At 41.1% G+C, this 25,024-nt stretch overlaps 2 protein-coding genes across 3 annotated transcripts in view; both read right to left on the reverse strand.

Moving 5' to 3' along the window:
* neurl1b (neuralized E3 ubiquitin protein ligase 1B) overlaps positions 1-12,815 on the reverse strand; it is a 23,099-nt gene extending 10,284 nt beyond the window's left edge. Inside the window, exon 1 of the mRNA XM_087172899.1 lies at positions 12,549-12,815. Coding sequence (XP_087029025.1) covers positions 12,549-12,645 — 97 coding nt within the window. The 5' untranslated portion in view covers positions 12,646-12,815. The remainder of the gene's footprint in view (positions 1-12,548) is intronic.
* Positions 12,816-19,958: 7,143 nt separating this feature from the next.
* On the reverse strand, positions 19,959-23,342 carry dusp1 (dual specificity phosphatase 1). Of its 2 annotated transcripts, none has more exons than XM_087172900.1 (4): positions 22,681-23,342; positions 22,294-22,445; positions 21,945-22,164; positions 19,959-21,249 (listed from the first exon to the last, which is right to left on the reverse strand). In XM_087172900.1, the coding sequence occupies exons 1-4, from the start codon at positions 23,087-23,089 to the stop codon at positions 20,894-20,896; spliced, it is 1,137 nt and encodes a 378-aa protein (XP_087029026.1). In that variant the 5' UTR covers positions 23,090-23,342; the 3' UTR covers positions 19,959-20,893. The 2 variants fall into 2 exon arrangements, with proteins under 2 accessions (XP_087029026.1, XP_023257947.1); XM_023402179.2 differs by having other exon boundaries at positions 22,300-22,445; positions 22,681-23,341.
* Between the last annotated feature and the right edge of the window lie 1,682 nt (positions 23,343-25,024).

The raw sequence follows: 25,024 nt of genomic DNA on the forward strand, positions 1-25,024 counted from the left end.
CATCAGAAGGAGGTGATCAACAAATGAATCACGTATTCACACATTTGATGAAAGTCCAGAGCGCCATATGAGGAAATCCCCCTTTTTCCCACCCTATCCTCTGCCCTCCCATAGCCTTGACTGCTGGGCTTCTCTCAAGCTGTTTCCTGTCTTCTGGACCACACCGCTCTCTGAGGAGCCATGGCCTGCAGGGTTTGCAGGACTGAGACCATTAGAGAAGGGAGTGCCGGGACGGCGTATCTCCCATAGTGGAGAATTAGAGAGGCCTGAAGCGTTACAGCAGCTGTGTGTCAAATATTCTGAACAAAGCCTGCTGGTTAAGAGATGAGAAAGCATGAAAACGTTGATGTGTGCTAGTTATTCCTCCTTGACGTCAATGTAATGTCCAGATTTTGACCAATTGTTAAACATATGACTGAATTATTAACAGATTAATCTCTGGCTCATGAGTGCATGTTTACAATGCTGTTATGATCCGTATCACAGGAAAAGTGCTTCTGGGTTTCTGCAGCCACCAACAGTCATATATGATCTAATTCAATATCAGGGCAAATAAGTCTCGTGAGAGATGGCGTTTGGGTGAAGGCAGGCTGGGACTAAATATAACTCAGAGACAAAAGCGTTTGTTTCTACCCCCTCAATGCTGTTTGTTTTAGCAGGATATGGTGGCTCCTTGTGTGAGTCTTGGGTGAATGGTGTTTGGGGTGAAGCGAAGCAGAAGTGAAATTCCCCCCACGCCCTCGCCATTGCCTCCGAAAGAAAAAGCTGCAGTGGCAAAGGGGATTAACACAGGAAGTGAATATGAGGCTGCGATGGAGTCTGCAATCAAGCCCTCCCTGTAAACACAGCAGAGCAGCAGTAACAAGTGCTGCTTCCCCTGATGCTTGCTTTACTGCCTGAGCGCAGACTATGGGGTGCTAATGAAAGCATGATTACTGGGCTGATTTTATTCCAAAGGAAAGGAACTGTATTTTCAGGATTATTTTCGGCACAATAATTTAAGCCACTGTTGGATGTCTACAGAAATATTCAACATTACAAAAAATGTCTAATGTATGTCTTTTGGAAATACACTTATTTACTTTCTTGCAGAGTGTCAAATGAGTAGATCAATTCCACTCTCATATCAGTTTGGTAATATGCAGCTGGAGGCAGAAGCCTGTTATCTTAGCATAGAGACTGGAAAAGGGGAAACGGCTAGCTTGACTGTGTCCAGAGGTAGCAAAATCCACCTGCTAGCACCTCTACTGCTCACAAATTAACACATTATATTTCATTTGTTTAATAGACACAAAATTCAAAGTTTAAAAACAATAAGTTGTAGTTTTGCTTTGGGTTACGACAAGACTCCAGAAAGTCACTGCCCCCGACCAAGAAATAGTCCAGTACATCACCCTAACAAAACCACAACATATCATATTTAACAATTTGTTCTCATACGGATCATACAAGCAAGCTAGCCGTTTCCCCTTGTTTCCAGTCTTTATGCTAAGCTAAGCTAACCGGCCGCTGGGTGTAGCTTCAAATATTGACAACAGAGACATGAGAGTGGTATCAAACTCTGGGCAAAAAGGTGAATAAGTCTATATCTCAAAATGGGAGATTAAATGACTTCTTGTGGCGATTTTCAGTAGCAGACAATTCTAAAATATGCTACAGCCCATCAAAGATGAACTATGACAAGCATATTTCATCTTTGAGGTACTGTATATGCATATATAACTCTCTGAACGCAGTCTGGCCTCACTAAGTACATTCAGATAGTCTGCGGACGGTGGAATGTTAAACAAAACGCAGTAGTTTAGAGAGCGTGTCAGCAGCCTTCTTAATACTCATACTCATTCTCACAACTCAGCATCATCCTCAGTCCTGACTCCTGGATGCTGTTAACACAGATATACAGTATCAGTCTGATCTTCTTGGAAGTTTTCTTGGAGACCAACTGAGAAAGAGCCTTCATCGACAGTCTGACCACTTATTTACCGAAAGAAATTCAACTTGGCATAACTTCAATCTAGGTTTTTCCCTTTCCTGCTGCAATAGTGAGCCACACATCCTGGCAAACACTTAAGATTTTAGTGTGATTAGTCAGTAGCCACTTTTAAACAGAGATCCTGCTATAGTGCCAGTAAGGGGACCCCTCATTATGCTTGTTTATGCTGAACCATACAAAGCTGGCTTGATGGCGCTCCAGTGTGTGACTTTAGATAGCATGCTGGTGTTCAATAATCAGAGGCGCGTCGTCGAACGTCGGCGTCCATGTCCCTTCTGTACCTTGTATACCGAACGGCGAGAAAGAATGAGGGTGCAACATTTCCACCTTGAACAGGCTGCTAGTGTGATGAACATGTTTGGTCCAGAGATGTGATTTACACCAACAAAACTAGGTGAAGGTCATACTGTACAACACACTGTAAGAAAGCTGTATCTATTTTTATTTAATTGGATGCAAACGGGAAGTCTTCGCTCTAGCATGAACCATAATGTTTACTGTCCCCCCTTTTGGGTGTCAAGCATCAGTGATGCAGCGATTCTCACGAGAGCCCCTACAGCAAATAAAGTTATTTCCAGAGAAACAGGACAGACATGCCTCGTTTGCTCAAGGAAACTTGGCCTACAGCAATGTGACTACTGCCATGCAGAGCAGCGCAGTGATTGGTCCTTGGACAGCAAAGTGTTACATTTGCAGTATTTTAATTCTCTTTAAAGATTCAAAGGCAGTGTAGAAATGCTGAGCAGATGGCTGTTTGGGAGGGTTTGAATGTGGTGGTCTCAGTATCAGGGGAGGGCTCCTGTCCAAACCCCAGTCACTGATCTAATGGATGAAGTGAGTCATACCCACCTTCAATGTGAACACAACCATCTCCATCAAACACACATGGGCCAGTACAATGAGCCACATTCATACAACAATGTTTTTCTGGTCACCTCTTTTTGTTCAAGCGCTGTTTTCTACTACAGCACTTTCACATCTGTTTTCAATATGTGCTCCTGTCTTAACAGGCCATTGGAGTCAAGCACCTGCTTTTCAAAAAACGCAGTATGAGTTCGACTATTGCCAAAACCGTTGTATCAGTAAAAAGTCCCTCACAAAGATGATGAGGCTTAGTGAGTTGAAAAGGGTTTTTTTTTCTTTATCAAGACAAAACAAGAGTGCAGCATTTGCCTTTAATTGGAGCCATTTTAGGGGGAGTTCTTGCCATGTGTTCGGTGCCCTCACAGATTGTTTTAATTTCCAAAATCCTCAGATCATGAGACTGAATGCTGTGGCAGCCTTTAGCAGACAAAATGCATGCATGCTTGGTTTCACTTCTGCAATTTCAGATTTCAGTAAATTAAAAACACCACTGAGAAGTGAATCACCAGCAAATGGTGTAAATTGGGAAAACAAAGCACTGCCGCTGGTATGAACGCTGCACTGTAATGCAGAAATTTGACAATCGAGTGTATAACATTTTACTCATGTTCACTCCATAATGAAGTTTTTTTTTCAGGGCTTTGGGTTGTTTTCATCAAACAATTAAAATGATTCCTTATTCCTCACTTTGTGTCGACAACATGACGAGCAGAAAACTGCTAATTTTAGACCCAAGAAATAATCCTCTTGCAAAAAGCATTTCAAACCATCCCACCACTTCTCAATCAGTTTATAATCCACAATATCGCCTCAAGCAGCCATTAGTCAGGTTCAAGCTCATGGAGAAAGTGAATTCACTTGATTCACTGTATCACTGTAAATCTTCTACATCTTAACATTGTTATCATGCTATAATATTTTATATGAGAAAGAAGCATCTTTCTATTTTTTCACATCTCATGGTCTTTGGAGTTTGCTCAGTTGTCATGGAAACAGTTTTTTAGTAACTCAGTATCTTCATCACAACAGAGGAAACTCTACAACAAAACAAGTAAGTGCACATTAAGTTGTTTTTGCAAAATACTGTTTTCCAAGGTCACGAATAAACGTCCGTGCATCTACAGCAAGTTGCGATCATTAGCCATCATGGTTTACAAGTTATTGGCCAAAATGACAGGAAACATGGGGGTCCAGATAAGTGGACGACACGAGACAAAATTCCCCAGCTGCCATTGAAGAGGGGACATTGTGTCCACATGGCACATGTCCATGGTAATGTTAATAGTGATAATGATAATGGACAGAGATATTGACTCTGATATGGGGAAATTTCCTGATTCATTTTCCATTGAAGGAGTCTAAATCATGACATTACGTAACATGTCAGCCTCTGACATTAAATGACCCCTGCTACTCTAGCACAATGGAAGAAGATAGTGGGTGGCATTGAGAAAATTCATTTACTACTGTTATAAAACATTTTAAAGTATACTAAACTGTCAATAAATCAATGTTGCACTTTTCTATAAAGAACTACATTTTTGGTTTGCAGTAGTGGAACATGAAACAGTGGCACAGCTCCACTAAAATGTTGTTTTAGGCCTCTCTGTCAGTGGGAGACGTGCTAAAAATGGCCTTTCAATGCATTAAACCAGATGCACGGACAGTGTTCTTCCTCCATCTGTTCTATTGTCTTAGTGTTCTCTGGGATGAGGAGCGGATGCACCACTGAAGGAGATGCAGGAAATACTCTTGGCCTAGAACAACACAGCCAAGTTCTTCTAGCCTTTTGCATAGTGGCTTCTTAAGTGCATCTTAAGTCTGTGGCAAGATGAAGGTATTACCTAATGCATGATCCATAATGTCTTGTTTTATGAGATGGGGCAATCAGTCTTCATAACTGTGATTCACAAGGACAAACATTGTTCCACACAAGAATTCAATCTTCATTTGTTCCTTTTTCTTTCATCTTTTTAAACAGTGACTCAACAGTAGCATGTTTAATGTAGTGGAAAATTCAGAGTCATGCAATTGTCAGGGGACTAATCACAGCTCTGACTGGTGTCCAGTTTCTGGGCGAAGAGGAACAGGAAAGTCCTAACTGGTGTCCATGTCAAGGTCTTTGTCATCTCTAACATGACTCCACACAAACAGCAGCAGGATCGCTCAACACAGTCTGTCAGGGCACTTTCCAGAAATAGACATTCTGACCCAGCATTAAAATTTACAAGGTAAAGCCATATATTTTTTATCATTCTTCAAAAACGGATAAAAATAAAAGTGAGCTTTGTAAAGACGAGAGGTATATAACACTAAATAAAGAGAGGGGTAGGTAAATATGGAAGGCGTTTTATGTTGGTGTGTGTGTAACAGCATAAATGTGTTTTTGCGGGACAATATTATGAAGGCGGGATGGATGTTGTTGACCCACAGTATTTCACTGCTGGACTGCAGTTATAAAAAGTCTTGTGCCATATTCACAGTAATCCTGTCAGGCGTACTGGGGGCAAGCAGTGAATTCTTGCGGTGTGTATTAAACAACAAACCTATAGTTAAGAAGATCCCAATTAAGCCTGTTAACATCATTAGAATTTATAACACGGTACAAAAGGAAATAGCTTCGAAAGCAACTTAAGGCTTGTCAAAATTTGCCTCCAAGCTCCCAAATTCTAACCTCGAAATTGCTTCACTCTCAAATACTCGGAGAAGAATCCAAAATCTCATTAGAGAAACGCAAGTGGTTTTGAGGAACTGCTGAGCAGCTCAGTTTGGGGCTTTTCAGCTAGAACCATTTTACCATTTAATGAATTTCTTTATGTTGCTCCCCTTTCATGTGTTGGTCATGTAATATAATTTTTCACTGCAGCTAAGACAGCAGTTTATTAAAGTTAATGTTCCAGAGAAGTGGAACTGGGTTTTCACTGTTGTACTCTAATGTGAACTGTATTATAGTGCGAGTTTTTTTTTTTTTAAAGACACTCAGGGGTAATTAAAAAGCAATAAATACTCACCCAACATACGCAATAATTTTTTATGTAAAGAATTTCCTCTGCAAACTCCAAATTACATCATGGAATAACTATCACAAGCAAGAACAACAGCTGAGAATTAAAAATGTGACGTAAAGCATTTCACTCTCATCTGGTACTTTTCCAAAATCAAATAATTACAGATCTAAATATTTCCTACATGTTGCTAGAAGTAACAAAATGTTCACACACTGCCAGTCCCCCTGGTGATTTATATCTTGACTGCAAAGGGCTGATTGACCCACTGAGGGCCCTGGGGTTATGACACAAAATGCCTTAGCTATTATTACACTGTGTAGTCATCAGTATGCTGAAATACATCTAAGCCCACTTTCAACAACAGGCTTGGACAAAATCTCGGTTCAAGAAAAGATTCCAGTGTTTCCACGAAGTGAAAGAAGTTCAAGAACAACAGCCAGCAGCTGTCATATTATATGCTGACCATTAGTGTGTGATCGCTTTGTCTCTCAGTCTCAAAGGAAAGGGCATATAGGGATAGAGAGCTCCAGGTACAACATTACATAATAGATATTTCCTTTCAAAGCTCCTCTCTTTCCATTCATTCCTCTGCAGTTGAGACAGTAAGTACGGTTACCTACTGCAACTGTAGCCTTTCTGTCAAATGTTTTTCTACCAGTTGCCCTTTCTCTGCCCCTCTCTTGAGATTTTGAGTGGCACACACTGTCTAGCTACAAATTTTCCATAGAAGGCAGAAAAATCAGACTGGACAAAGAGTCAAAGGTCATGGAAGTTACTTTGTTGTTCCTGTCAGTGCAGAATTTATTGGCATGGGTGTTACATGTTATCAAAACATGTAACTCCCATTGGTTTTATCTTATGGCTGCTGATAGATCCTTATTAGTTACAAGATTTCATCACGGTTTCTGTACTCCAACCATGGCTCACCTCCAAACACAGATCCTCAGATCAAAAGCAAATTAACTTCTGAAACTAAACTAAACTAAAACAGAGGCTGTAACACAAAGCCATTTTTGTTCTCCAATGGACTGTGCATCTCTATGAAGGACATATAATTGACACTCTGGGGGACATAAGATGAGCCTCTCCTTCCAGAGCTCTGGGTGCATGAGTCACTCATGTCAACTGTCATTAAAGACATTCAAGCCACTAGCAGCAGTGTACCAGCAGGTCCAGCAATAATGTACTGTTCTTTTTTGTGTCAAGGGCGATTTCAAGGCCCGCAGCTCTTTTTGCTTAAGCTTTAGTGTGTTGCCTCACTTCATGTAGCATGCCAACACTCATGTCCTCTGACTTGAATGGGAAAAGCCATGCTGGAATTTCATTAGCTGACATAATGTCACTAACATGTTCAGTGCTTGCTGGCCTCCGTTGCAAGTCCAAGGTCTGACGTGCTGAAAGAAGAGTCAGTTCTGTCTTCAGTGAAAGAAGAATTTCAGCACTTTGTTTTCAGCATTTTACCTGTCATCTTAGCTCTACAGTCACGCCAGCATTGTATCCAGAACGCCTGTGTCGTTTCCTTTCCAGTTTCCATGTGCTCGGCTGCTGCCCTTTTGCCTTTATGCATCTTTCTTCCACAGACTCTTTAAGAACAAAGTGGCAACATGAAATCAAAGAGATGTTTGTTGTATCTGTGCTAAGGGTCTTGAGCTGAGGCATGCTCCCTGCCTTGCTGCTGACATGGGTGGGCGTAGGTAATTAGAGAGCAGGTCCTGTTAGTCCAGGTCTCCAGGGAAACAGCTGCCATCCAAGCCTGGTTCCCATGGAGCAACTTGAAGCTGAGGTGTGTACTGACTCCTCTGCTGTTCTGGACAGATGCCCTTCACTGAGCACATCCAGGCTTCCTCCTTCCCTGCTACCTGAGGCATTACTTCAGGATCACTGTCACGAATTCTGACGGTCTGAGAGTGACATATACAGGACAACACATTTGTGGGGAGTCATTCACAAATGAAATGAGATCCTATGCATTTCTTTGTATCAAGGATTCAGGCTTCTCTTCTTCATGGGCGTACAACTATTACTGTCACTACTGTTCAAATAGAGGAAATTGTCAGAAAATGAGAAAGCACAAGCAGAAAATTAGCAGTGCTTCCATGTGACCATTACATCCCCAGACAGTGAATACAGAAAATACGCAATGTACATGGAAAAGCAGTTCTTCATCACGACTGACTTGCAGCAACAGAGACAGATCAGAGGCAAACAACCAGGTTGTTTTCCTATGATTCAGATCAGCTTGTTTTGGCCAAGCCAGTTTAATTCCAACACCAAAAGTATTTTCTTACATGGAAGAAAAGGGACTGGAAATTTAATTTTTTGAGAATTACAAAATCGTTGTTGGTGTTTTTTTAATAGCAATATGAGACAGACGATTGATGGGGTTGATGGACTCGAGGGCCAAATCAGAGAGTTCTGGTCTGCTTCATTCAAAGTAAACTTACGTGTCTGAATAAAAAATATTCAGAAAAACAGACTGGGTGTTGATATATCCGACAAAATAATGACCCATAATTTGTGACTTGCTTTTCTTTAATCTAAGGCCATAGATAAGGACGGTCACCAGTATGCAACGTTTAAATGCAGCAGTTACATCCAGCGCCATTGAAATCTAGGGAACTTGGAATGTGTTGGATTGGACACTACCCGCTATCTGGAGGCTCACTTCATAGACACACTACATACCAGACATCAAAGACCACTGTCGTGGAAGGACATGAGCCAGTGGGAAGCCTGTAAGCTGATCTCATGTCCAGGACACTTTGAGACATTACAATGTACAGTATGCAGCCAATACGTTCAAACAGGTAAACAGCTAGGCCTAGAGCTCCGGGTGCCATAAACACCCAGTTACATAACCCTCACATTTGATTTGAAGAGGGGGAAACATCGGGGTCAGTTTCATAGACACTTGGTTCACCTTTAACACTTCTACACTGCTGAGTGCTTCCGCCCATCTGTGCCCCTTTTCCCGCTCTCCACGTCCCTCTGCTGCCATTGGGTCAACCATCATCCAAGCCCTTTGTGTTAACTTCTGTCTCTTTCTAACATGAGATAGGCTTGTATTTATCATACTCATTATTTTTTCCCTCTCCTTAAAGCTAATCTTCCCTCCCTCCCATTCCCCTGCCCACTTCAGCCTCTCTTTCGATCTCTTGTCATGACAGTGGCCTGTGACACGTGTGGGAAACTTCTGCGGGGCCCCCGCTTCGGACGGGACACTGATATACTGACAGTGCTGGGTGACGGGGCTATTTATGGAACTTGTAAATATGAGAACTTCCTTTCCTAAAGTGTATCTAATATCTCAGAGGACTTAACAACAAGAAGCAATACAGGGTCAAAAATGCAGCATGTCCATTATCACTTCGAGTGCAGCTTGTTCTCCCGTTTTTCTGTGTGAATCAGTGGGATATTATGAGACTGAGCTCAAGACTTTCAAAAACAGGTTATATTACAGTGAATCTGACTCACAACTTATAAGCTGCCTTTGTCAGCAATTGTTCTTCTGTCTCTATAATAGCATTTTCAGGTGCTTCCACACATTAGGCCCAAGTTTTATGGGCAACATCCGGCTCAGTTCTAGGGATTCCGAACTCTGTCCCCTGTTTGGAAGTGAGGAGACAAGACAAGAGGCAAAATGGGGAGGAAACGTTACTGAACTATAACTTCAGATGAGGAAGCTGAGATTGCGATAAGGAAGATCTGGGGTCTGTTGCCAGACTTTAAGCTGCACACAGTTCAGGTTGGATCGGATGAGAGACTCTGAGCCACTATTCTCCACAGTCCATGGAAGACGGAGAGTGGTTTTCTTGCACTGCATTATAAGCCCTACTGAAAATAAGGCTGCTTTGGGAAAACAAAATCAGGAGTAATAATAATAATTAGGGCTAACACAATTATAAAATCAACTGGCTAAATTGGGATGATTGATTAATCTTTTAAATCATTTATCAAGCAAAAATGCTAAATATTTTAATCCAGCTCCTTGAAAAGTGAGTATGTGCTGCTTTTCACTGCTTTCTGCAAACTGAAAACCTTTGGGTTTGGGGTTTTGGTTGGATAAAACATGTTACTATGTCACTATAATGATAATAATAATCACAATCAATAATTACCATCATCTCTGAATTGCTAAGGATATTGCTCCATGGACAAAATTACCCTCAGCTGCAATAAGAGAAAAAGCTGAAGAAATGCCATGACCTGTGCATTAAATTTAAATCAACTTATAGACTCTCCATCTGAAAAGATATTTAATAGATGATATATATATATATGTCCGGTGAATATTATTGATAAAATGATTATGTGTCTCATTTTCTTTCTCTCGTCTTTCTCTCTCTCTCTCTTTGTCAGACACATAAAGACACACACTCGCACACTTAAACACACTTACATGCACGCAGCCGAGCAGTCTTGAATAATTAAGATGGTGCTGAATGTTTAACTGCCTCCCCTTATGCCACCCAAGGGCCTCATCACATGTGAGAGAAGTGGCCAAGGTCATACTCTCTCTCACACACCCATCCTTATTTTACTTCCCACACATTCAGATGGACATTACAGATACTTTACGCAACACGGGACAAACTAAGCAAAGATGTAATCTGAAAACAACAGATGAAGCAGTCAAGATGATGGATCCTTGTGTAACAGATCAAGCCGGGCCCGAAATTCTATACTCCGGTTTTCACCAGAGCAACTCTGCTCTCCATTCTCATCCTCCTTTAAAACATTCAGTCTGTCTGATGGTATCAGGTCTTCTGCTGACATCACGGCTGAAGGAGCGAGTGCCAAGCAACGCTGACGAAGAGCTCTGACATATATAATAAGCGCCAGTACTCTTCAAAGACAGGCCCTGCTGTAGCTTCAAATAGCCTATAGGAACAGACTTTCGACATTACACAACCACACCTGTTGCTTTAGGCAGCAAGACATAAGCAACCACTTCCACTGAACCACAGAGTAAACATACACTGTTGCTTCACAGATTGTGAGTTTACATTTGTACAATGGATGTTTAAATAGAAACAATGTTCAGTGTTTTATGCCGTGACATAATAGAGGGAGAACAAATGATGGAAGATGTATTTTAGCGTGGCTACGATAATCCAATGAACTCATCCTCTTACTTGCCAAAGTCAGATCATGAAGAGCTGAGCTCTCTATTGCCCCCTCCATACTTTGTGATGTCAATGTAAGTTAGTGCTGCCACCTAGTGACGTATATTGGTATGTATGAAAAGAATGACTTTCAATGGGTCAGTCAGCATACATTTAAAACATAAGCTGAAAAAGAATGGAACATTAGAGCAATCAATACAAATGGAGATTATATTAGATTCATCAAAGCACAAAGTAATTATCCTATTTTAAGATCCTGAAGTGCCCTTGAGCAACGCCCTGAATCCTTATAGATCCAGGGTCTGAAAAGAGATTTTCCCTTGAGAAGCTATAACCGACCACATTAAATGTGCTATTTTGGTTGGTTTGAACATTATACACTGTTGTTATCATAAACAGCTTAAGTAAGTAAGGACATGTCAGCATTGAAGCAAAATAAGTGTTTGTATAATGTGAAAACTTCATGTAAAAGTCTAGGTGTACAAATGAATAGATAGTAAGGGCGTGTCCAAAGGTTTGACAGAATTTTGTTTGTTTTCTTTCCTTCTAGATTACATTGGTTCTTGTCTAGTGACTTCCTTTTTCTATTTTCACAACCATTTTGTCTTTTTTTTCCCATCACCCTGCAGGAGCCTGGGAAAGCTATGACATCATCAGAGGCCTCTGTGAACCTCTCTCAGCCACACAGGGCTCAGTGCAGCAGCAAATGAGCGACAGGCATTTCCTGTCTGTCTGAAACAACAAATAACAGTTTAATTAATATAAGATGTGGTACGACTTAACAGAAACTGGTTCAGGAGCAGATATTTGTGCAATAAAATCGGTCTCAACAATGGAGCAAATGGTAAAATGTGATACCAGTTGTTATTAGTTACATTTTGACATGTGTGATGGCACCGTTCATTCATATGACTGTGCTCAACTTCATACCACCTGCACTTGACTGTGGTTGTACTTGTTTTGTTTTTTTGTATGTATTTATTCTTATTTTGTAAACTGTAGCACTGATGAAATAAAATTTAATTTCCCTGTATACTGAATATTGTATATGGAGAGAGTGACAGTGAATTTTACCTTGTACCTTATATGTGGAAGACTTCAAATATGACAACTCATCATCAGACAGATGGAGGTTGGAGCTCACAGTAAAGATATAGATCTGCATCAGTCTGTTAAAGTTATAGCATAGGCCTATTAGCTTATAAGTGTGTCCTTTCGTATCAATTTAAAGTTAAGTCCTGGGGAGGACTCTGACAAAGGTCAGTAAAATAACACTGTAATAGGAAAATATAATAACAGTACTATTTCTAACATTCAATAGTCAGGTTAGAGCAGCCATTGACCAATAATGATGTTATTTGTTATCAATTATTTACGCTTTGCTGTAATGTTTCCCATATTCCCCTGATAGTTAGTCTCAGGGTATATCAGCTTGTACCCTTGGACCAGTCTATTGCTATTATTTTTAAGTTGTTTATAACAGCTTTATTTTAAAAAAAAAAAATAGATACTGAGAAAAATAGCAGGTTTAAGAAAATAGCAGAACGAATGACTTACCCTCATTGCTGTGGCTGACTTTCTTGTCTTTGTTGGAAGGAGGCAAATTGCAAAAACTAAAGGAAGTGCACTGGTTTGAAGACTGATTATTTCCCATGTTGTTGCGAATAAAAAGCGTCTCCACTTCGTAGTAAAATGACGAGCTTAATAAAGCTTACTTTGATAGTCTACTCTGGTGTGGCTGGTCTTATTCGTAACGTCAGTCTTTCTGTAACTGTGGTGTTTTAGTAACAAGAGCAAAGCCCGCCTGAAATTTGAAGATGTGTAAACATGAGCACGTGTCTATTGTTATCTCTTTATTCTGCCCAATAAAATCCAACCTGAGAGGAAAGGACGTTGGCACGTGGGGAAGTGTGTGTGTGTGTGTGTGTGTGTGTGTGTGTGTGTGTGTGTGTTTATCCACACCTCGGACCGTTAAATATAAACATGACTGTGGCGGGAAAGACTGGTGACTTTTGTTTCAGCCCACAACCGCAGTTTCTAAAAAAGGTAAGGGGGGCGTGCACGGTAATATTCCTGTCCTGTCCTTGAGGGGTGTTCACAGCACTGATGTTTCGAAAAATATCTTTATTTGCTCTTAAGGTCTGGCAAAAAGGTCGATAACACTCAAATAGAAACATTAAACATTAGTTCGTTTGGTAAGCTCAAGTTCCCCTCTTCCTCTTACCAACTTCTTAAAAAGGCAGTAGTAAATAATAAGATTGAAATGAAAAATAAATTTCCCCTGTTTTAATCCTGTGTCCTCGTGTTAATTGCTCATTTATCTCGTGATATATGCCAAATATATGTTTAAAAATCCATGTATTTTCTCTTCCTGTAAAACGGATTCAAACTTTTGATGACTCATCCTGCACTCAAGGGCGTTTACTTATTTTGCATCCAATGAAAATGTTGAAATTATGAATCAGTGAAGGAAGAGTTTCTCAGATGCTTTACTTAAGTTAAAGTGGCAATACCTCTATTACTCTATCACTACGCTAAAAGTACTGCATTCAATATAGGCTAGTTGAGTAAAAGTACATAAGTATTTAATGAAAAGTATACTAAAAATAGCGAGAGTAAGAGTACTCATAATGAAGAATTGCTACCCATTAGTTGTGAGATAATTAAGTAAATGTTTTATTAGCCAAAATTTTAACGTTGTAGCAACTCAAGGAGGAGCTAGTATTTTTATCAATACTAATGAATTACATTTATGAAGTAATCATATGTTTTGTACCTTACAGCTCTCGAATTAATGTAATAAAATACAATATTTCATGCTGAAATTACCCATGCTGCAAAGAATAAAATGAAGGCTAAAAGTACCTCAAGTACTTGAGTAGGCTAAAAGTGTTGAGTTACATTCCACCAGTGTTGTGCATGCTGGCTCACTGTCACAGACACTTGACTACAACAGCTATCGTTAATGTTATTAGTAACACCTGTGCTTTGTCTGCTGTGAAACAGGCCTATTGTTTTAAAGGAGTCAAACAGCCCACTGCAAGAATCCCCAAAAAGACGTGTCAGGATTAAACTGTGCTTTCAGACATTTTGACTTGTAAATAATAAATATAATGGCCCTGCGTCCCAGTAAGCCATAAGTGTGAAGCCACAATAGTCTGGCCCTCCAGTTGATATGTCTGCAAGGAATGCAGCCATTATCAGTGTTATTAAAAACATCTGAGCCTTTTCTGCTCTGTCATGGAAGATGAAAATGGTCTATTGCTCATTACATTAAAACTTTTAATCTAAATGTTATCAGCATTTATTCAGCAGAAAAAAACACCAATGTTGCAGTTGATCATTAACTTCTTTTCTTATGTGTCAATGAATAGGCCTATAGATTACTCAAGTGGTTACATTTCCCTCTAAAATGCTGGTTGCAGCCCTTCCATCAGCAGTGTTATTTATTAACAGTACTGGTCAAAAGTCATCAATTTGAATCAGAATCAGTGGAGTCTGACCAATAGCGGTCTATCCTGTCTCTCTAATTATCCAGCTCAGCTCAGCAGTTTTCATCTATTGGCTCAGGGTATTTTAGTTTAAATCTGAATAGCTGATATGAAAACATTAGCAGAAAGACCATGAGGTCAACCTAACATCCCCTGGTCCCACTCCTGAAATGTGTATCTGTGTTTGACTGCAGGCTGTTGATTTTTCCACACTCACACTGATCATTTCACAACCTCTTCAGCTCCAACAAAGATACTGAGAATTGATCCACCTACAGGTTTCTGGCCACTCGGTGATGAAGTCAATATAAAAAATTGATTGTGTAATCAAACTGGACTGTTGCATTGCTGCCTGAGTGAAACAGCCAGAATGCTTCTAAATGAGAGAACTTTTGTGCAGACTGTACTTTCTGTTCATTCCCATTATGGAAGATATTTATGTCATTGGTAACACACAGTGTCTTCCATAAGATGGCGCTCTCACTCAGTGAACTTGGAAGGAGACGTTGCTCAGTGTGAGGAATCCTTCCACAGGATGTGTCCGAATGTGATGCGCTTGACTGACTGTGTGTTCAAAACACATTTGATCCATTCACTTGAGCCTGCTGTCATAGGTTAACTCCTGAAACTCCAGTCTGCAACTGTAGTTCCCTGCACATCACTGCTAAACTACACAGCTCAGTATATCCATATACACAGATTTCATAAATCAATCATACATTTTAAGGAGATCCTCTCTTTTGTCACCACAGCAAACCTTCACCAGTCGAACATCAACAGAAAAATGATGGTCTACATTTTCGCACAAGAACATGTTGTGTCAAACTATTGAAGTAAAAGTACAGAATAAATGCAAGGCATCAGTGTAAGGGAACATGTGAAATGCAGATTTGTGAAATCAGGAAATACGCTACTGACAATACACATACGTCACACACATGTTGTCTGTTAAACTGGGACAGCTGCAGCTTGTTGCTGTGTCCCGGAGCTTGGTCGTCACTAATACCACAGGAAGATCACATTCCTCAATGAAGACGGACACATTTAGCTAAACAGCTTATCAACAAACATCCTTCCTCTTACTACATGACGAAAGTATTTTATTATCAAGCTGCTTCAGTTCCCTTCACTATAATACTTAGTCTTTTTAAAGCTTTTTTTTGTTCATAAATAACTGCTGTAATGTTGCAAGTGCCACCAGTCAGACCATAATCATTTCTCAGTCATGTGGGATGTGCTGCAGCTTGTAAGCCAGCCTTTGTATCCATACAAACTGAAGGGTCAGTGTTTAGAGTCAGCATGTCCCATGCTTACTTTTGCCCCTGGTCCTCAAATGATTTATTCATGCATGATGCTTCTAATATTACTGCATTACTTTAGCACCAAATGAGGAAGATTCTTCATCTTGTTTGTTGTTTTCGTCACTGTCAATAATCTCTATTTGCATCAGAGATATGTAGCTTCTGCCTTGGGTTTGACCACAGCGTGCAAGCATTTGGTTTTGTGGTAGCAGTTTATGACGTTTTCAGGTCGCGGTTCACTGACACAACCCGGATAAACTTGCCTTGCTTGCTGAATGAGTCTGCACAGATGCCCTCATTATAGCCAAACTCTTCTTAATCAAAACAAATATTAGTACAGATGTTATACAGTTTAGCAGCCAAACACATCTGCCTGCAACTTTGTGATTTCTATCTGCTCATATATATGTTCTTTGGGTGTGACATCATATGCTCAGAGCTGCAGTTGGGGTAGAAGACAGGATGCCAGACATTCCTCGAATACTCCACACAGGATCTCACTTCTGCTTGTGAACACAACCCGTACCTCCAGTCAGTGGAAAAATACAGGCTCTGTTCAGAGTCAGCGGGGTGAATGAGGCTCTAGGGGGATTGATATGTGTCTTACTTCTGGCTATCATTCAAACATCTGATGATTTTTATGAAGAGTGTTGTTACCGGCCAATATGCAGAAGTTGTTACTTCTGATTATTTACAGCAAAGTGAGTTAGAGAATTGATGCCTCACTTTTATAGTAGCAGAACTCTCTTATCTAGGTGGAACTGCAATGAAAATAATGAGAGATCAACGTCATAAAACATCTTTGGAGATGCCCTGGATGATATGACCTGTCCGCCAGCAGTGCACACCTTCAGAGCCAACACAGTTTCTCTTCCACTGTTGTCTGACATTCCAGACAGGGTTGTTAAAGGAAGGGGAGCCCTGCTGGCAAGGAAAAGCCACTTCACTACAGCTATACATAATGTCCTGACATTCCTTGGGCTGTACAAATCTTTGCCTATCATGTCGCAGATCTGACCTTATCTCGGCTCCTGTCACGCAACAGCGGCTTGTCCTGGCCTCTTTCGCAGGGTTTCTGGTAGAGTTTTGCTCTGGAATGTCCTGAATACAGAAGGCTTGATATAGGAGCGGTTTCTTTATCAGCAGTGAAGCAAAAGAGCTTATCACATAAATCACCATCGCTGTCTTTACAATAAAGTTCCATGTTGACTCTGTTTTTGACAATGCCCATATGAGATGTGGCATCCGGCACAAACCCAGTGAGTGTGTCTGGTGCACTCTGTGTTCATGCAAGGGTTAGAACAAGCCACTACAATACTTCAGCCACGGGACGTTACAGATGCCTCCCCATCACAGTCATAATCCTCTTACAGATTTACTGCAGGTGAGTATTCTGCCATGACATCAAAGTGTGGACTAAATCTTCTCACCCAGGATATCGTGTCTGTGTGTCAGAAAGGATGTGTGTGGTTGTGTGTGTGTGTGTGTGTGTGAGAGAGAGAGACTTAATCTAGTTTCAAGGTACGATGAAGTGTGAGAGGTAATTACTCAGCAACCCCCAGTAATCAGACCAACAGTCACGTTCCCAGAGGAAGTCAGGTTAAATTATGCAGGTATGTGGTCATGTCCCTCTGTAACCTTTTCCTCATTGACGGTGATTAGATGTTCGGTATTATTTTTTCCGTCAGAGTGACTTGAAAAGACAGCTGGTGTGATGCATTCCTGAGGTATGAAATTGATTAGAAAAACAAATCCCCCTCCTCGGACATCTGACAGTTTCAATTTTAATTTTGACTGGAATGCAGAGGCAGAGAGAAGACTCAGAAGAAACCCACTGCAATGAGTCTTGATATATTGACTGACAATCGACTCATCAGGTTTTTATGACTCAGATTTAGGAAACTCTGTCCTATTAACACATCACAGGACACATGATGGCCCACATGTTTTTGTTTGATAATATGAAAACAACATGAATAAGGGAAAAAACACAAAAAAAAAAAAAATTTTTTTTCCTTTTCAGTAATGCTAGACAAATGTGTGCTTTGTGATCAAGCAAACCCATCTGTAGAGCCAAATGTAAACCCTATGGCCACAATTGTTACCAGTCTACAAATAAGTGGATTACATCGTGAAACAAAAAACCATCTTTGGTAATCAATGTACAACATTGCCCAATGATTCCCGATACACTGATCAAGTGCTGTGGCACTGCTATGACGGTTAGATAGTAGCAGTATGTTACTAGCAAATCTTTCACATTGCAGGGAGTATTATCTGATTCCATGTTAATATCAACAACCTTGCTTAATTGAACTTGAAGGTCCAAATAAGAAAAGGACTTTAACCTGGTAGATTATTCTGTATGTGTGAGAGAATTCAATGCAAATGTCAGTCTGTTACACATAACTGGTGTGAAAGGAACAGGAAACTAAGAGAACACCACAAGCTGCCACAGATTTGATCCAGACTAGATGATGTATTAGGGAGGGGTGGGATTTTCTCTCTTCCTGTCATGGCAACAGTGTCTCACACGTTATATAATCTTTGTTTCTTTAGGACTGTGTTAATTAAAATGACTTTGAAGTTGGATCAGAGCTTAGCTGCCAAATGGAACGGCCAATTGACAACATAGTGAAACTGGCAAATGACGTTATAGTTAGTACTGTCTCACACATATTGAAAATGTGAGGATATGATAAGACAGGGATAAAAACAATCTGATTTAAGATTGAATGTTGGTCTTTACAAAAATCAGTCAAGATGAACAAACAGCCTTGTTTCAGGATTGAGCTTCATTCTGAGCGCTTCTTGACATTGTCTCACACCACATACAGATCACTTCGCACACATGCACTCTTAAAATCACAATGCTTTAATGTCCCAGACCCAGACCCCCCCCCCCCCCCCCCCCCTCCAAAGCACCCTCGTCAGATTATAAAAGATGCCTAACGACTTTCACACACACACACACACACACACACAGACACGAACACACACTCCTGCCAACCTCCCTCCTGACAACAGGAAATCTAAAGACACAAAGACGGGTGGGCTGGTGGGGGGCGGGGGATGCACATATGTCACCAAAACGACAGCTTCTCTGAGGAAGCTGGTGAGGTAATGAATGAGCCTTTCATCACAGACACATCGTCACTACTGATGTTTTCTTTCATAGACAAACATTTACATTGTCAGATAAGAGGTGGATATCAGTAAGAAGAACACTTATTTATAGTCAGAGTGTTCTCAAACTTTCTGGGTTTCTCCCCCTGAACCTTTGCTCTTTGTAATGAAGGCCTTGGGATATCATCATCATCACCTCTACAGGAAGTTTTTTTTTGTCTTTTTTTCTCACACCCCATCAAGGGTCACAGCCAATGTTTTGGCTAATTTGCAACCCAAACATATTCCTTTCCCTTTCACGGCCGTCTCTGTCCCCACCTCCCCATTGGTGTGTGAGGCAAGGACACAAGGCTGGTGCTTGACTGAGCCCTGAAAGCTCTTTAGTTGTCACACTTTTCCCAAACGCCTTGCAGCTGCTCCTATTGTGGCCACAGAGGGAGGGCTCCTTAGCTGAGTCTTTAGGCCTCCTGCTGTCGCCCTGGCCTCAGATGGGTTCGTAGAGAGGGAGTGTGGTCCGAACAATGGCTTACACTATGACATCATGCTTCTTCTGTAGGCAAAATCCTTATGCAGATATATGATAGGATTCCATCGCATGGAACAAAATAGGGAAGGATGGGCACTAAGATGTTTCTGACATGCTAGAAGATGAAATGCTGTCTATGTTGTCTTTTTAGTCCTTATAAGCATCAAAATAAATAAACATATTTTCATATCTATTTATCTGAAACTAATAGTCAGTTGTTAGCAAATATTTTGATAAAAGATTAATTGTAGGAAATTCTTAAGCAATCATGCTAAAGATTTTACAGCTTCCATTCAAAATGTGTATATTTGCAAGTTCGCTTGTGTTTTGGACTGTTGGACTGGACATAACAAGCAATCTGAGTGTCAACTGGCTTTGGGAATTTGTGCTTGACCCTTTTCCTTACTATTTTCTCATTAAGCAAACAATTAATTGAGAAAATAAATCAATTATCAGATTAAATCAATAATAAAAATCATGGTTAATTGGAGAGATGGAAAAAATGAGCAGATATCTAACTGAGTACAAAATTCAAATGAGATTTATTCAATGGTATAAAAACAACAATTTAAACAAACATATGCAAAAATAGATATGATAAAGAAATATATTACTTTAGTTCAATAAATATGTCAGAATGCAGTCACTGAAGACTACATGGCCCCATTTTAGTAGTTTTTGGGGTTCTGTCTGCCTCAGCGCTGCAGTACACAGTACAGAAACATGAGGTATTTAATGGTCGGTTTCCCCAATGTGTCAGGATCGTCATGGTTTCATGATGTCATGAAAGGCAGGTGTTTGCGTTTGAATTGGCAACCCCACTCAACGCTCAAACTGAACATGAATATTTCTGCCACATCCACATGAAAAGAGGGGTATACATTCATTGTTCGTCAAATGAAGGGGTAACTTCTATGCCATTTTGCACAACAGGTTAATACTGCTCTCTTTAACCAGCACAGAAAGCAAACTAGACATTTGGGAGGATATATCAACATTCCTGAGACAACTGTCAGCCCTCTCCATTTTGTTTAGTTTAAAAAAAAAATAAAAAAAAAAGATTGTGATTATCAAAAGCAGTTGCCTTCATAAAAGTCCTTTGAATAAGGAATATTCAGATACTTATAATTTCCTCTGAAGGAATAAACTCAACTATCTTCAGCCATTTCCCAAGTCATCCAGGATTGGATACTGTGGATAACTTTCACATTTAGGATGTTAAACATCAATACTGCCTATCGGTAGTTAGCAAATTTCCCCTTGAAATGATGAGGCTGACCAACAGAGATGGAGATCAAATGTACTGACCCCAAACAATAGCTCCCATTCTATGTAGTGATACCAGTATCACCAAAAAACGGATCATAATCAGGACTGTGTTTTGTGCAGTGCTCTGTGTAGAGTCACTGGCGAGGTGCAGTTCAAGTCCAAACAAAGTCTGTATTGCCCACACTTTCCTCAGCAGCTGGGAGACGTGGTGATGGGACTGTGGAGGAATGACAGCTGACCAGCTGAGGTGTGTACAGGGATTGAGACGGGGAAATTGAAGACTGTGCTGCTGCTGCCAATAGCTGGACTACCTGCCTCTGAGGAGCACGTAGACGAGGCCAGGACCTGGGACTCAAACTGGAGGAGCTGACCCATGAAGCTGAAGTTGGGGGAGATGATGCTGCGGCGCTGCTTGACAAACTCAAAGGCCTCGTCCAGCTTCACACGGTTGGTCCGCATGAGGTAGGCAAGGCAGATGGTGGCGGAGCGGGAGATGCCTGCTTGACAGTGCACAAATACGCGGCCTCCTTTATTTCTCACCGAGTCTGTGGGGGTGAAGAGAAGAGAAATCAAGATTAGTGCACCATTAACACCTTTGAGGTGATGGCATCTAGACTGAAGGTTACAACACAGCCTGTCACAGGAAACCACAAGCACAAAAGTCTTTGCAACACTTTCTGTTGCTATTTAAATTCAACGGCGCTCATTAAGACACAGGAACACAGTTAAGAGGGGTGCAGGGTGTGAGCCTGTGGGGGTTATTCCCAAAGGAGGCAGTCTGAATGGACAAAGGAGAGGAACAGACCCCTGCTGGGGGTATTGATCTGGGAGGAAGGCCGACAGTGAGTGAGGAGAAATTGCCTTTTGTTCTGTCAGAACAAAGAGTGGCGTGGAGGGAGCTATTCAAGCCCAGCCATCCTACCCACTACAAAACTAGTTTGGGGCCACTGCCTCACGATTCATTTAAAAGGGGGCATCCCTTTTTCTACGCCTGAGAGGTGGCGATGATGTAATCACTATTGTGGTGGAGTGAGGAGCCTGTGCTGAGCCAGCTGGTCGGTTTTGGAGGGAACTTTTTAAAATTTAAATCCGGGAGTCAAAGAGTGAAGTGAAGGGGGGGGGGGGTTGGGGGTTTGTGTTGCCTGCCATCAACGGGCTCAGGAGGTAACAGCTGTGATAGGTGCTCACATTTGGCAGTGGACAGATTGTAAAAAGGTGTAAAAGCAGTGGATGCACTCACCGATAAACTCAATCGCCTCGTTGAACCAGGAGCTGATATCGGCTTTGTGGTTGTCCTCAACAGGGATGCTCTTGTAGAGGAAGGAGTCCTCAAAGTGGTTGGGGCAGTTGGCAGAGACGTTGATTAAAGCAGTGATCCCCAGCATGTCCAGCATGTCTTTTCTGGAGGCATGGTAAGCACTGCCAAGGTACAGGAAAGGCAAGATCTCCACAGGACCCCCCTATACAGAGGAAAAATAAAGAAACAACCCATTCAGTCATCAAAAGCTCCATAGCAGAACATCAGGAAGTGAAAAAAAGTTTCTGTTCTTGTGTTGAGTTCTATCTATGATCATAGAAAATAAACATACACAAACCTGATCATATAAGGGTGTATTGCATGGACTGCAGCTTGGGTCTGCACTACCGGGATGGCTGGAGCTCAGGGGCAAACTGAGCCCTTGTGGAGGGGAAGGTTTGGTGCACATCTCTGGATACTCAGTGGAAAATGTGTCAAATCCACCTACAAAAAAGGGTAAATTCGTCAAGGTCAGATCACAGGACAGCACAGAGACACATCCACATTTAAATACGGGTCTCCAAAAGGTGACAACTGCTCAAGCGGCTATTTTGGAACATTGTTTACTCCCAGCACCAGCTGGTATGGTTTGGTGACAGCTGTAATCTGCATTTGTTGTACCGTTGTTAGGATACAGTAAAACAATTGTGTAGGGCTCTGAAACCCACTCTTTGCTTACCTTTAAGAATAAAAACACTGGCTCCACAGGGGTCGCGACACAGGGCCGTAACAGCAAGCATCAACGTCCCGTCTTTCTTCGCCTGGCTTAAGTCCAAACTGCGATCGTCAAGCAGCACCACGGACTGGTACTCTCCGGACAGCAGCCTATTCCTGGTGTCCTCGTTGGGGACAATGTGCTCAAGTCCCAGACCCCCCCTCGCTCTCCTGCGCACTATAGTACTGAAGCGCACGTTGGTAGAGCCCGATATGTGGGACGAGTTGAAGGACAGGAAGGAGCGGCAGTCCAGAAGCAGGCAGCCCGGAACGTCGCCCTCCATCAAGCCACGCAGGGACGCACAGTCGATGGTGGGGACCTCCATTATGACCATAGTAGGACAGCGGGATAGAAGTATTAAATCCAAATACATAAAGAGTGTAAGGCCCGACAAAAGAAGTTTGGACTGTTGTGAAAAAAGGCTTCTGGCCAAAGTTTCAAAGTAATATTTGAAGCGGCGAGTCCTTTGTTCCGGTTTGCTTGTTTAGAAAGAAAAACACGAAACACACAAACAAACAAAAAAACTTTTAAGACTATATCAGCTGGTCCTTTCCTCTTCTTGAGTGTATCCGGTAGGTGCGGTTCTTTAGAAGTTTGGTTGCCTATAATGAACTTTACAGTGAGTAGCTTCTGACTCTAAGCGCGTTGGGAAGCGTTTATATACGCTCGTGCTTGTGAATGAGAAGCTACTGACGTCAGGGGCCGCCCCTTCTGGCCTGCTGCCAGCCTTGCGGACGTCATCGTGCCCGCCCAGTGTGCAGCGGGAGCGGGTCACAGCGGGGCTCGCGCACATGCGTGACATTTCTGTACATGCGCAGCGCACGCGGGCACGCGGTGTTAGGCAAGTTTTGAGTATGAAGGAGAGGTCTACTTTTTCTTGTTTCTTTCTTGGTTAATTTTTTTTTTCTTGCTTACTTTCTTTCTTTCTTTCTCTCTTTCTTTCTTAACTCTTGACGGTAAAGCACTAAAACAGAAAGCAGATTTTTTAAAAAGCAGTCAAAAGACAACATCAGTTGTGAGAGCGTAATGGGTAGGGCCCACAAGATGACTAAAATGTAGGCCATCAGTTTAGTCATAGCCTACCCTTGGTGATCTCAGAACTTCACTCTGCCTAAATAAAACCTGTTTTTCTGCTTTTTGATTTCTTTCATTGAGTCACATCAGTCATGTGAGTGGACAAACTACAAATGACTGTCACTAGAAATCTGAAGATACCAAAAAACTAAAACTTGATGGACTGGTGTATTTTAATTCTATGTAAATAACAATTCCATTTTAAATGTCATAACATTAACTCAGCTAAAGAATTATTCTTTGTATGCTCCATATTAGTTGGTTTAGTTGGAGTGGTTAAACTAAGAAAAATGCAGTCATATTCTGGTCTAATAAAGGTTTACAATCATCATCATTATCATACTTTTATCACACTAAATAATAATCAGTCATTTTCTAAAGTGTTTGTGTAAAGAATATGTATGTCAGTAAATAAGGAATTTGCCAAATTTTCCATGATGTTAGTGTTTAATTAGATTTCAATTTTGCCTCTTCACCTGAGAGTTGACAAATAACAAGATAATAAGTAAATATCTGCCACAGGTGCCATAAAAGTTTATTCTTTGTTTTTATTAGTCAGAGGTACATAGTGTTCAATGCCCCGAGAGCAAAGGCTAACCATAAAAGTTAATCACTGTATAGAAATCTGAAGTCCAGTAAATTTCCACATGCTGAGAAACAAAACACTGGTCTACCAGGAAGACAACAGCAGATGGAGATCTCCTGACCTGTAAGTTATGTTTCATGTGTGACCTAATTGAAACAAATGGATGAGGTGGTTTTCCCAAAATTTGTGTATATATTTTTTTTTTACAGCAAACATGATTGCAATCACCCTGGGAAACCCTTTTCAGATGTTGGTGTGGTTTGCTGACTCAGAGTGGACAACACTTCTGTCTCACAATAAGGAACCGGGAGGATCATTATTGACAGACAACAGGCATCCACTGACAGGAGGGTGTGTGTTAAAATCTTTGAGTCTTGAAACTACACAGCAGAGACATGCCAGGGTTGGTTGTTTTGTTGTGAAACAAATGTTTACTTAGCAGACTAAAAAACAGGTAGTATTGCAACATTGCCCTGCATTTAAAATCCCATTGAGTTTCAGCTCAGCAGTGCTTCATTAGTTACATTGTTAATGTTATCACACTGTCCTAAACATTTATTCATTGTATTAACGACTTATAATAAAAACTATAGGAGTTTCACATTGTATATTGTTCCCGAAGATCAGGCTGACATATAGGCCATAACG

This window comes from Seriola lalandi, unplaced genomic scaffold (genome assembly GCF_002814215.2).
Source record: "Seriola lalandi dorsalis isolate HSWRI2012SDOR001 ecotype SW California unplaced genomic scaffold, Sedor1 jcf7180002053898, whole genome shotgun sequence".
In the NCBI taxonomy this organism is placed as follows: Eukaryota; Metazoa; Chordata; class Actinopteri; order Carangiformes; family Carangidae; genus Seriola; species Seriola lalandi.